The sequence below is a fragment of the Halictus rubicundus genome, chromosome 2 (genome assembly GCF_050948215.1).
Source record: "Halictus rubicundus isolate RS-2024b chromosome 2, iyHalRubi1_principal, whole genome shotgun sequence".
NCBI classification, from domain to species: Eukaryota; Metazoa; Arthropoda; class Insecta; order Hymenoptera; family Halictidae; genus Halictus; species Halictus rubicundus.
This window is the reverse complement of record NC_135150.1, coordinates 9133836-9147353: the sequence shown is the minus strand read 5'-3', so window position 1 is coordinate 9147353 and position 13518 is coordinate 9133836. Positions and strand designations below refer to the sequence as shown.

Genomic DNA, 13518 nt, shown 5'->3' with positions numbered 1-13518 from the left:
AAGGAGTTATTTTAAAATTTGAAGTTTCTTTTTCACAACACATTGTTAATTTTTGTCTAAGATATTTTTTCTTAATATAGTATATTAATAAATTACACTTTGTCATTGACTGACCAACTTTCTTTCTCTTGTTCCTAGACTCAACAGCTCTAAAAGTAAATATATCAGCCAGTGATGATATTGTTAAAAATGAAGGCGACCCGTTGCTGCTACTGTGCTCAAGTGAAAAGGAAATTTTCTTTACGTATCCCACTAACTCATCGGATTCAGTAAGTACTTAGATAATAAAATAATAGTAACAGTACAGAATATAAAAGTAACTCTAATACATATCGTAATAACAGCGCACCACGTCTCCAATGGAAATAGTGAAATCCCAAGAGCAAAACGGTACATATAACTTTGAATTTCGGCGACCAAAAACAGTCTACGGGGACACTGGTTGGTATGGTTGTTCAGATCACCCCATCGATGCTACCACGGATTCTTATTCTGATCCAGATATTAGCTGGGTGTACGTTTACGTTGAGTGTAAGTGTATCTCTGACTTCTATTAAACTGCAGAAGTTTAGGCAATTTGCAGCTTTCAAGACTCTCCAGTTTTAAGAATATTAAGGATAAATATGAGATAAAATAAATAAAGCTTCGTTTTGTTTAACATCTCAAAAACAAATTTTCAAAGCAATGTACTTCTAGAATAACTGATTGATCGTTATCATTCAAGTAATGTAGCTCAATTTCTGAAAAATGATTCTATTTTAAAGCATGTTCGAATATCAATGAGAATCACCGTACGGATTTTTCAAAACAGTTTTTTTCGGCCTTGTGAACGTAATATATCCAAGACCTATTAACCCATTTGCATCATAAGGAAATATGAAAAGAAGGCCTTTACCACCAAACTTTTTTTTAATTATATTTAAGTACAAAAATGTCTACAAGTAAAAGAACTTCATATTTCAGCATTATAATGTTACGTATGGAGACGTTTTCTCCACGTTCATTTCGATTAGAAGTTCTAATCTCTTTTCTAAGAACGAAAAGCGTCCCAACAGGCCCCTTTTTATTAATGGAAGATACTGTGTGACTTCTTCATATGAAAATCTTTACAACACTCCCTTCTGGCATCCGTTAATTAAGATTCTGATAGGAAATAGCCCGGATAACCTTCATTAACCCCTTTTAACAAAAATCTAACTGAGGCCTGGTTTTCATTAGAAGTGACAAAAAATGTGATTGTGACCCTACGTGACATTAAATCTTAAACAGAGCACTCCTTTCATTTTCAAGGTATATAAACCGTTTCATTTTCATCCTCTTTGGTTCAGTAGCGGTTCAGTAATCGTGCAGTCAGTTACACGCATAAGAGTCAATTCTAGTGAGATCGGGTTAAAGTCCCTTTCGACTCAAATCGTAACCTTATAGATTCCGTTAGTTCGGTATATATTCTATGTGGCATTCAATAATTTGTTCTCTGACCTCGCATTGCCAGTGTGTCAAAACCGTGCATAGGTAACAATTTCTTCAATTTTACACCTACTAAATTCATTCGCGACACAAACAACAACACTTGTAACAATTTCAATTCAGAATATATTTGTCTTGGTTGTTAACTCGCGTAATCTACAACCCTTAATTATTGCCTAATATCCTAATCTAATAATTGGGGATAATGGTCAATCAAAATGATCTTAAAAATTAGATGATACATATATACATATAGAAGGTGTTTTAAGTAGCTTTTTTCGGCGGCGGCCTGGAGACACCCACCACCACGGCGTGATCTCTTTCGTGAAAAACATTATTTGCAGTCAACCAATCAAAAGATATTGCATACATTCTAGGGGGATAACTAATCTAATCTAATAATTGAACGTTCCCACACGATACAATCTTACCGCTCGGATTGTATCAATTAAATTATATATAAGTTACGAGGCTTACTAAACTTAAACTTAAACCAACAAAGATTTCTCTAACCTAGTGGCTCCCCAGTTTCGCATTGGGTACGTCTGTGAATTATCCACCTCCTAGCGGGTTCCCAGTTTCGCATTGGGTTCATCCGCGCTCTTATACAACCTCCTTTCGTACCGGGTTCGCCGCGTGTCTCTCTTAGTGACTCCCCGATTTCGCATTGGGTGCATTCACGAAGTTTCATCCTCCTAGTAGCTCCTCGGTTTCGCATCGGGTGCGTCTGCGTACCCAACTACCAAATTGAAACCATATCCCTGGGGTAACAACCCCCTCGCCGGCCTCTCGCGTTGCTCGCAGCTCTGGCTCGTAACAATAAGAAAAAATAAATTGAGCGTATATATACGTTCCGCGGGTAGTGACCAGGAAAATTGAGCGCATATATACGCTAATGATGCAAATGGGTTAATCAATTAATTTTAAATTTGATAAACGTACATGTACATAGTACATGTTCTATTATCGTACGAATTACAGTTAATAATTATTTAAATAAAAAAAAATGTTTAATATACCACGTTTTTAAGACGGACTAAAAAGTAAAAAATAATTTCCCTCTTGGGTCAGATTACACTAGGCTGGTAAGACTTTGAGGGTCTATAAACACTACATACAAAAACAGAGTAAACAAATTCTACCAACTGAATTTGTTTACTAAAAAACTAAACATTTTTTTTTATTTAAATAATTATTTTCTGCCTTTTAGTCTTGTGCGTGTTGTCATCTAGTTCTGAGCTATGTTTAAAGTTCCAAGTCTCTAGCTCATCGGGAAGTTAGTTTAAAATCGATTGCAAACTTTGTATCGAACAGACAGACAGACAAGAAAGCGAATTAATAAAAACGTGGTAATATTATTTTCAAAATTCGAATTTTTCGATACTAAACATGAATGCTATGTCTTTCTTTTAAAATAAAATAGAATTCTACTCTTTTGTAACCAATATTTGAGCATTAAAGTAAATGTAGACATACAATAAATATAACTTTCCTTCCCTCTTCTGTGAAATCATTACAGACAAAGAAGTTCTAGTTATTGTAACCATGCAGATAATCGTACAGCAAGGGATTAATTGCAAGTATACCAAACAGGCTATAAGCTGCAATAGACAGCAAGTCGGAGGCCCTACAAAGTAATAAAACTAACATGTTTGAATATCAAAATTGAAATCAAAAATAAAGAACTAAATTTCGTTTTGTCCATCCATTTTCTTTAATAGTCTACCCCTTTTGTAGATTTCTCGCTTCCATTATTTTGTAAGATGTAGATATTTATAAAAAATTCATTGAGATTTGAAAAGAAAATTTCGGTTTGTAAAAATTGCGATAGTTATCGTATACGTTACTATCTCAATTTACTTTTCTACGCCATCGCATATTAACCGTTAGTTTTGCTTTAAAGTCGTCCTCGATCTCCGAAATCCAATAACAAATGATAGCTGCAGTTTGTCGGATTGAATCTACAGAGATCTCTGTAAATCAGAACGTTGCAATTTAGTGGTTAAACTATTATGTTTCAGCCAACATGAGCGCATTTGTGGAAGAGGATCTTCTTACGACTTTGCACGAAGCTGTAGGCGGAAATGTTGTCATACCGTGCAGGCCAACGTCGCCAAATCTCGAAGTCAATCTTTCAAAGGATGATGATGTAAGTACAGTCGCCGCGGAAAGTATGTTGACAGCTTTTCAAGCGAAATAACTTTTTTAAAATTGGTCCAAATGACTTGAATCTTTTTCAGATATTAGACCAACTAGTTTGCGAGAGAATGACTAAATAAACATTTTTTAGATTGCAATTGGTTGGAATGATAAAAAAATGAAAAATTATGATTTTTCAACTTTTTTATCTGAGCCTATAACGATAATTTAGAAAATGAACAATTTTTTGAAATTCTTGTCATTGTCTTATGATTGTTTCTGTAAATGTCTATTTGTCCAAGCTTCAGAATCATTTTTACAATATTTCTATTATATAAACTCAAAGATAATATCGAATTCCTACAAAAATTACAAAAACACGAAAGAATCGTTGTGGAATTGTATAGGTGAAATATTCGAAAAATTGGAAAAGTCGATAGTGTATAAAGAAATATTGAAGTAAATTTGTTCTTTTGGCATGAATAAAGGCAAATTATTCTTTGTAATATATAAATGTACAAGTTTTTCGATTGACAATAATATTTGAAAGTTCTTATTTCGAATGATCGATACGTTTATACGTTGTTATAATTATACAATTATTTGTACAGCAAATCGAAGATGACAGACTTTCTTTCGATCCGAGAATTGGATTTACACTGAAGAAACTCACGCTGAAGGACAGTGGGTACTTCGTATGCATGATAAATCGTGATGGAACAGATCATGAGGTCAATTATCATTTATACGTGATCCGTAAGTGTGCCTGTTGGCTGACGTTCATTTTACTTTGCCTTTAAGAAACGTTTTTTAGAAGATTTTCACGCGCTACTCGCACTTTAACTTTAATCTAATCGTTGTTTTATGATATCTGAAAAATAACAACTGTCAGACGGGATCAATTTCAAACACCTCTACAATAATATAAATTTTCAACTTCTAAGTTGTTATTAGTAATTTCGAAATTTCAAATTTTATTTTAAAAGATGGTTTTATTAAGCTTGCCTCGATACAAACAAATTCAAATTCAGATATCAATATGAAAATTTTTACTTAAATTATTGGGGAACAAAGGCTACCAGCGTTTCTAAAAAATTATAATTCTGAATACTTCGAAAATTGAGAGTAGGGTTTATCGTGATACATACATAGAACATTATTTAACATAACATCAAGTCGATCATAGTTATTTTTCGATATTGAAAGCAGTCAAGAGAAAAACCGTATGCAATGTATTTATTAAATTAATAAGAATTCAGAAGGTACCAACTAAGAATCCATTGATTTAGTGCGATATCATACATTTATTTCAAGTGCCCTAATAATTTGAACACTGACTGTATTTTGGTCGAGGTGTATTGGTGCAAAGTCGAGATAGGAACGAAATACTACGTAACCAGTAAATTAAATGGAACAGAATTCAAATATTAATCTTTTCCAAAACTAAAATAAATGTCAAATTATGTGCTCTTTGAGATTTGTAGGACTTCATATTTGATTTCCTTCGTTTGGGATTATCGAAATATGTCCACTTTTCGTCTCCGGTCACAATACGATGCAAAAAATGGCTGACTTCTTCAAATGAAAACGGAAAATAAGAAGTTCCCGCAAATGATGCTTTTGGCTCGAATTTTGACATTTTAAAAATCAGATATACACGATATCGTGGTTACAAACAAAACGTTTACCAACTGAACATTAATGACAGATGTCAACGCTAACCCATAAAGCCTTTCGCAGACATTAGAGATTAGCAAATTACATACAACGGCATTTCACCGCCAGACGGACCGAATTAATTCACACACCTAATATTTTGCAATGATACTACGTAATTTCTACAAAACAGTGAATTGCAGCATTTAATAACTTGCGATTGCTTTCGTTAGTCGAGCATCCGCTGAGCGAACCTAAGATCATAGACGATACCTTGCGGCACGTAACATTGGGCCAAACACTGTACGTGAACTGTACCGTAGATGTTTCAAAGGACATGCAGTATATTTTCAATTGGAGTACACCGCAACAAGTATCGATCTTTGCTTACAAGTTTCATTCGCGCCATGCGTTTGATCTGAATTTCAACACAGCATTTTTTGTATTTTAGAGCAGCAGAATAACTACTCGTTCCTACGACACTGCTACCACTGCGAATGTCCGAAGGATCACCAACGAATTAATAATAAATAACGTGATCTACGACGATGAAGGTACTTACGAGTGCCTGATCAAGAGCTACAAAAATATGAAAAAAACGCAGAAGTTTATACAGGTGCATAGTAAGTACAATGACAACATTTAATTTATCCCCTTTAGCGACCAACAACGATATATCGTCGCGTTGGTTGCGCTTGCGAAAAGTGATTGTTCTAGCCTAATTTATAGATCTCTAAATTGAAACAGTCAACGGAAAATCTCATGGAACACAATTTATATAGCCTTTGAAGTTCAATAGTACAGAAGTAAATACAATGTTACAAAATGTTCGATTTACATGTTTCTCTTGTTCCTGACCTTTTATGGCCTTGGAAGTCATTGTGTTACATATGAGTGAATTCGTCTTCACCCACACTTTCACATGACGAAAAACTGAAGGTCACCTTCGTTTATTATGTTGCTAGTAAGATGTACTGTAAGTTCTAACTCTTCCTATATTTTTAAATACTGTTTACGAGGAAAGCGCTGGTCCAGTTTACCGCGCACACTCTGTACCCTAAAGAAATGCACATATTCGATGTAATGGTGGTCTTTAGGTTACCTTCGGTGTTGTGATGCTTTGTATTTACATTTGCCTCGACTACGCCCTATACGTAATAGTCAAGGGCATTGCAATCGGGGCTACAGGGGGGCTTACACGTCGCACAGTGAGCAGTTTCAACAATTTAGCGGGAAAAAAGTCGCAGACTGGACAGAAATCAGCAGTTGGGTGCAAATATTTACGTTTTCTTTGAAAAATACCACCGACATCCTTTGACTAACCTTAAAACTTTCACTTCTCAGCCTTTAAGGGTGTTTTAAAATTAAAATTCATATTTTGGAGTTTCTTGGACTGTGTGAAACGAATATAAACTGTGTTTATAGAGAACATATTTTTAAACCTATTTTATTTAGAATAAAGAGAAAAATAATTGAATATTTTATTTAGTATAAAGAAAAAAATATTTTGTATTTCAAAGTCCACCGAAGGTCATCATATTATAGGTCGTTGAATTCGTTTTTTTCAGCGGCTACAGTACTGTATAAAAAAGTGCGGTGTGTATTAAAAAACTTAAGGTCATCTTGAAAATATAAGGTACTCGAAAATGAAAATACATTGATCAGATCAGCCACCCCGAACAGAAGTTGAAACATTCCGTCCTCCTCTTCCGTGATCATACTATTATTCATTTCGAAATTAAAATATTCGTGGGCGAAGCTTAATTTATTGCTTACTAGTACGTCTACATTATTCAAAATACCAATAATTTAAATCGCGGTACAATCGAGTATTTCTCATATTTAACTGATACTGGCGCGACGTAACAATCTGTTACTTCTTACTTACTACTTAGTATTTCTTAATCGGCTCGTATTAGTTTAACCGATCGCCATTTTTATAAAATACCTATAAAGGTACGTACCGTTCTGCTCTAGTCAAGAAAATAGTATATACACCACATTTGCTTATAATCTTCGCAAGAAAGATTGATTGTACATAAACATGGAGTAAAAAAAATTATTCTGATATCTCTGACTCACAATTAGTAGCTTGTGATGTGACAAAGATCCATTCATTTAGGATGGGTCACGACTTTTTTCTCCGCTAGATTATTAGTAGACAGGCCTCTAGACGTTGCGAGACCAGTGGTAACAGAGGTTATCGTAAAGTCTGATGAATTTTTTCTTTCAATTCGATTATGAATTCCACACGGCTCAACAAAAGTCATATTTGTATTCTGTCCGTCGAAACGCATAGAATGACATATAATAGGTACCAAAAGCTTGGGGGGAGGGGGGAGATTGGCAATTGATGGCAACCATTAATGAAATGATTCGACGGAGTTATTATTAATGAAGACGTTCATTTTATTTATTGATAAATATTTATAAGAGAAACATTGTAGTGAAAGTGCAGCAAATTGGAAATACTTCAGTATCTAAAAAGCTACTACGTCATCTAATTTACAACACCAATAATAATAGAAGTGAATGACCCGTTAACTAGAAACATTTGGGGGGCGAATCTTAATTTTAATAATTTTTTACTCAAGCTACAGATTAAAAAATCGTCAATTTATAAAAGTTTTCTAGCAAGTATTCACTCGTTGCGATCTTAGTTAAAATATATCAACACTTTAGAATACATAATATAATCCACTCATTTGTATATCAATTTTATGGTTCGGTGTCAATTGTGCTATTATTTCGAGACTACAAAATGTGTTATAAAAGTTTCCGTTTCAATGGCGTGTTACTAATTTGGAATACCGAAGATGAATACTGAGAAGGTTGTTAAGTATCTCTTCTGCAATGAGAATTACAATGAAAATAAAACTGGGGGTGTAGTGTTTCATGTGTGAAACTTACCAAATTATTAGATTACGTAATTGAGTGTGATTTGTTGGTTTATGATTGAAGTTTCTGTTACTGTTGAATTATGGTATAATCGCCGGTAGATGTTGCGTTCAACATATTGCTATTCCAAATATGCTGCACCTTCTCTATGTCTTGTGCATGACACAGGCGTCATTTTAAATTTCTACGATTCGTGGTTATATGTTTAGATCCGGAGAATAAATTCATCAACCTAACGTCTCAGGATTCTGACAGGCATTATCAACGTCGATTCGATGATAAAGTGCAATGGGTTGTATACGTGGACGCATATCCTCCGCCCCAGCTACAATGGTATGTTGGAACATTTCGAATAACATATTTAGAGACCTCCTTCAGAATGAAAACAGTTGACTACATCATCGTACAATGTACAATATATATTTAAACATTCAATTTTTTTTAGCTGTTTCTTTTGGATTTCTGTGCGGTAATCCTACCAATCTGTAATACTCTTTTATTCCTTTATGTATAGCTTTGGAAAAAATTAATTTTTAAAAAAATGTAAATCTTTCATGGCGAAAGAAAGTTCTAACGGCAATAGTTATTTCTTGCACGAAATTATTTCGTGGATTCCCTTGAGAAAAATGATCGCACTTAATTCTACATTATGATTACGTTAATATTTTTAATCCTTCTGTCAATATCAAACGTTTTCTATGATGTTTAATAACATTGTAGTTGTTAGACATTATGGTTTCAGTAAATATTTTTATTACATCAATTTATAATTCTCAAACTATGGATCTTTATGGAAAATAAAAATTGTTCGAATCAATTGCAAGAAACGAAAGCTGTATAGAGATTTATTTTGCCTCATGATAATTTTATTAAGTCAGAAGCAGCGTAATCATATTTTTAAAGTCGTCTGATATTTTCACTGTTTTGTATTTCAGTTAATAATTTTTGTCATAGATGCATAAAATCCGCAGTCTAGTAAAATTATCCTAAAAATAGAAGTCTAATAATTATATGTTTATCATATAAAAATCATGTTACGTAAGAAATAATTGCATTAAAAGTGTTATTAAAGAACAAAACAGCTTCGAAGTTGAAAGTTTGTAAACGGGAAGTATACAGCAGTTACCGACCTGCTGAGTCTGAAAAAATCACGTGACTACCCTTGGCCCTTAATGTTAGGTAACTTTCAGTATTCTTTTTATGGGGTGATTTCATCACCTAAGATTATATACTATGAACGGGCCAAGAGTGTGCATGATGAACCAAAGTGTGTATGACGAATGATTTACAGCAGTAGTATACCTATAATTTTTTCAATTTCTTGTCCCTAAATTCAAAATTTTTCATTTTTTTTGCAAACGTTACTTAATAGATTGAAACATGGAGGAGTAGTCAAACAATTCTTACGATTTTTTAATTATTATGCAGTTTCAATGTCTCGATTTTAATAAGTTCTATTTTGCAGGCTCAATCCAAAAGGCGAAGAAATTTCAGCATCTTGGTCAGCACCAGAGAAAGACAAATTTTCAATTAATATTACGCCAACCAAGACGATATTGAGAATTAACCATTTAGATGTTGATGATATGGGAAATTATACGATTACAGCTACCAATCACTATAGGACTGAATCGTTGTATTTTCTGTTGGATGTAATAGGTATGCCATTTTAATTGTTTATGAACGTATACAAAAAATTAGTTAGCTTTTGCAATAATTCCTAGTCATCGAGCTGTTATTAAAACTTGAAAGTGTCATTGTTTTTATTGACAAATAGCAAAATTGTTATAGATTTCCACTACCCTTCGCAACTGTAAATTGATTTACACTTGAGGCATAGACGCAGTCTTTACTCGATATATGTCCCAAATATCTAGCCAATAAATGTCCCAGAACTATCCCCACTGCCGCGAGGTACACTCCCAAAGCTCGAGTGGCCTCGGTCACCGAGCAGTGTAAACATAACATAATACAAGTCGGGTATACCGGTGTGAGATCAGGAGACACTACTAATTCGATAAAAAAACGTCTTTATTTTTCATTATTTTTTTATGGAACTTTCGGGTTCATTGGAATATGATATAAATTCGACGATATTTACTTTCAAATGGGAAGTAACTTTCATCGTTCATTACACAAGTAAATATCGTCGAATTTATATCATATTCCAATGAACCCGAATGTTCCATAAACAAATAAAGAAGTTCTGTTATTGGATTAGTAGTGGTCTCACACCGATACATCCGACCCGCATTATGTTTACACTCCTCGGCGACCGAGGCCACTGGAGCTTCGCTGTCCTTTCCTGCGTTCGGCAGTGTATCAAAGAATAGTATCTTCCAGCCAATATATGACCCTGGCCAGACCCATGCTTTGGACATATATCGAGTAGACACTGTATGTCGAGACTGTGAACTATAGCGTTATTGAATGTTGTAGAAAGTTTCAGGTATTGACCGAGGGTTAAAGCATTTTCGAATATTACTGCGAGTCACTGTTTTTGATTATTGATTGATTTGTCTAACTGGAAATAAGTCTTTCAGCTAAGCCAATGCCGATAATGAAAGAACTAGGGTCATATTATGCCCCTAATGAGGTGGCGGAGATACTATGTTACGTAGCAGCGTTCCCTGAGCCGAATATTACTTGGAGTTTCCTTAAGTGTCCAAACTATCCGTCTTGCGAGGATAGCACTATTGAGTACTTAACGGTACACACTGTTTTCATTCAATACATGTGAACTCATTTCATTAATTACCACCAGTTAATTAAACCAAGAAAACTTTACACAGAGCACTACGCAATCCGCATCGATGACTGCCTTTCTCTCCAAAGTATCGATGACTATCGAAGTGTCCGGCAAACTTACCTGTACCGCGTGCAACATTGCTGGTTGCGATTTTGTGACCGAAATTGTGTTTGTTTCCGGTAATGATAGGATCACATTCATTTTTAAAAGACACGTGGAACTTAAAAGTGCTGAACGCTTTCTATTTGTTCATTTAATCTTCTGTATCGAAAGTATTCCGCCTTCTACAGAAATATACAGGGTCATTCAACTAAGTGCGCCACCTAAATTGCATGTAAACTATTCGGTATAGGAAAAAATGGTTGAATAGAAAGTTATGCGATTTTGAGGGTAACATACAATGTAATAATTAGTTTTTTCTGTTTTGTTTTTCTATCGAAATGCAAAGATCACATCTTTATTATAACAGGCCAATTTTAATCTTGTAGTTGAAAACAGAATTACGGAAATGTGAAAATTATTTGTGGTTCGACCTAGTGTGAACATTTCGAAATCGTTGCACGCACACACAGTATTGTCTATATTTAGCATGCTATCGAAAAATTAACATAGTATATTGTTGGACGTTTTTGCACATGTTTGTTTATATTGTACTTGGAAATATTTCAGATGGAAACGGGGGATTCGGTATAATTCGACCGACAGAGCCAGTGGTAGAAGGCGACGATTGGCAGCTGACCTGTGCTGCTTCGATTTATAATTATTCGAACACCTTCGAATGGACCAATGGAAACGACGAGCCCATCACAAAATCCGGTAATTTTATGTCTAATGTTTAATCTTGGACGTGTTTCAAAGCTTCCTTTAGAAACAAGTGAAGTATAATGGGTAATTATTTTAGTCCAACAACCAAAAATAACAGTTGTCTTGTTTTTTTGATGGAAAAAAATAGTAACTGATGTTGACAGATATTGACTGCTTATTATTCGAATTAAAAATATTCATCACAGAATGCAGAGAACCACTTTTCAATAAAAAATAAAAAATAAAAGCTTTTCAGAAAATCACATGCTTGTAAAATTTCGAATATGCTCGATTAGAATACAATCAAGCAGGCTGGCTGGTAAGCTGCCTATATGAGTAGGCTGCGAATCTTTGTACAAAATAAAAAGTTTCTAAATTAATTGCAAGAAGCAAAAATTGAATGGAAATGAATCTATTAATAAATTTCAGGAGTCGGAAACGATAATATTTTTAAATACTTTCAATGTCTTCGCAGTTCTGCGTCACAAATGAATTTTGCGGTTTAGTCATGAACAACTAATATAAATTTCTCTCATCGACGATGGTTATCTCAATGAAAAATTATGTCAGTCACTTACAATTATCATTATTATTTATTTATTTATTGCTTTAAACCATATAAGGTTTATATAGCATAAACAATACAAACTATACAATATATGGTTTTTGTATTCAAAAACATTATTAAATTGTTATAAACAGATGGAAAAATTGCACAAAGATAGCACATGTCTTTATGAATATTATTGTACTTTAATAGTGTAAAATATTATAGTATATTTCTAAATACATTATTCTTTATAGTAATGACTAAAGTAAAGTAAAAGTCTCTAAGTCTCTTTTAAATCTTTTTGATGAGCGATTACTGTATTTTTCTACTGTAGTATAAAAGTAGATCCAAGCATCTTCAATATTAAAGTTGCATTAACTGGAGCAGTAAAAAAGGTAATATAAATGTGAAAATTTATACAACACGAATTGGCCATAAATTCGTAATACATTTGAAATAGTATATAGTTTATCTTTAATTGCCATTTTTATTGGTTTACTCAAATTATTCGAAAGTGGAGTTGCCTTTTTATCGCAGTAGCTATTCAAAACATCAAAGAAGTAGCAGTTTAAAATTGTACATAATAATTTCATCACTCTCTGTATTAATATTTACCTCGAGGAAGCAATTGAAAAGTTTATGTAATTCATTTGAAATTTTTAGACAGGCTATATATCGATCGAGGGAAGACACAATTTACGTACAGATCAATTTTGAGAATAAAAGACGTGAGAAAAGAGGACTCGCAGTACTACATTTGTGTAGGGAGGACCATAGAGAATATAAACCAGTCTACTGGATATGATCTGACAGTGAGGGGTAATTATAAATGTGAATTTCTGGAAAGATTGAACGATAAATGATTTAATAAGTTGATATTTACTTTAGATGCACAAGCGCCCATTATTAGAAGCACCAATTTAAAAAAAGACGAAGTTATTATTGATTTTAACACACAAGGTCACAAGAAACTGATTCTCAGTTGCTACGTGGATGGTATGCCTACACCGAACATCACTTGGTTAAAGGTAGGCCTCAATTAATTTTATAAACGTTAGTACAGGTGAAATTGATGTAGATTCAAAGTGATTTATATAGATATTTTTGTGGAGTTAGATTTATGAATTTTTAAACGGAGATCGGAATAAGTTGATACTTTTTTCGGTCTTTTATAATATCTTCTGATTTCTTCTGTTTGCATTACTATATATGAAACTTTGAAAATTTTAATAGTCTCAATTAGAGTCTTAAGAGT

At 33.6% G+C, this 13518-nt stretch overlaps 1 protein-coding gene across 1 annotated transcript in view; it reads left to right on the top strand.

The window, feature by feature from the left end:
* Positions 1–13518, top strand: part of Pvr (PDGF- and VEGF-receptor related) — a 49677-nt gene that overhangs the window by 13888 nt on the left and 22271 nt on the right. Inside the window, exons 2-14 of the mRNA XM_076804779.1 lie at positions 139–269; positions 345–531; positions 3489–3616; positions 4218–4362; positions 5496–5635; positions 5714–5885; positions 8370–8493; positions 9626–9819; positions 10704–10870; positions 10953–11088; positions 11579–11725; positions 12927–13082; positions 13152–13291. Coding sequence (XP_076660894.1) covers positions 139–269; positions 345–531; positions 3489–3616; positions 4218–4362; positions 5496–5635; positions 5714–5885; positions 8370–8493; positions 9626–9819; positions 10704–10870; positions 10953–11088; positions 11579–11725; positions 12927–13082; positions 13152–13291 — 1967 coding nt within the window. The remainder of the gene's footprint in view (positions 1–138; positions 270–344; positions 532–3488; positions 3617–4217; positions 4363–5495; positions 5636–5713; positions 5886–8369; positions 8494–9625; positions 9820–10703; positions 10871–10952; positions 11089–11578; positions 11726–12926; positions 13083–13151; positions 13292–13518) is intronic.